This window comes from Nestor notabilis, unplaced genomic scaffold, assembly GCF_000696875.1.
Source record: "Nestor notabilis isolate BGI_N333 unplaced genomic scaffold, ASM69687v1 scaffold17594, whole genome shotgun sequence".
Classification (NCBI taxonomy): domain Eukaryota; kingdom Metazoa; phylum Chordata; class Aves; order Psittaciformes; family Psittacidae; genus Nestor; species Nestor notabilis.
The window spans coordinates 9,414-9,796 of record NW_009927110.1 but is presented as its reverse complement, the minus strand read 5'-3'; the positions used below and the strand labels follow the sequence as shown (position 1 = coordinate 9,796).

At 66.1% G+C, this 383-nt stretch overlaps 1 protein-coding gene across 1 annotated transcript in view; it reads left to right on the top strand.

Annotated features, from left to right (window-relative positions):
- Window positions 1-383, top strand: part of TJP3 (tight junction protein 3) — a 7,363-nt gene that overhangs the window by 2,850 nt on the left and 4,130 nt on the right. Inside the window, 1 exon segment of the mRNA XM_010013913.1 lies at window positions 45-201. Coding sequence (XP_010012215.1) covers window positions 45-201 — 157 coding nt within the window.

The following is a 383-nucleotide window of genomic DNA, read 5'->3' as shown; positions in this document are numbered from 1 at the left end:
GGGTGCCACGTCCCCGCCGGGCTGACCGAGGCTCCCCGGGGCAGGTACAGCGCTGACTCCAGGGTTGTGCACTTCGTGAAGGCCCAGAGCGTTGGGCTGCGGTTGGCCGGGGGGAACGACGTGGGCATCTTCGTGTCGGGCGTGCAGGACGGCAGCCCTGCCGCCAGCCAGGGCATCCAGGAAGGGGACCAGATCCTGCAGGTACCCAGGGCTGGGAATGGCTCCGAATGCTGCTGCACATGGGCTGGCCCCAGCCCTCCCTGCTCTGATACCTCCCCAGCGTTTGGATTTCTCATGCTGGGCATTGTTTTGGGGCAGTGCTGGTGCCCAGAGCCCCATACCCATCAGGCTGGCTCAGTGGGAACTTCCTGAGGGGAGAGACA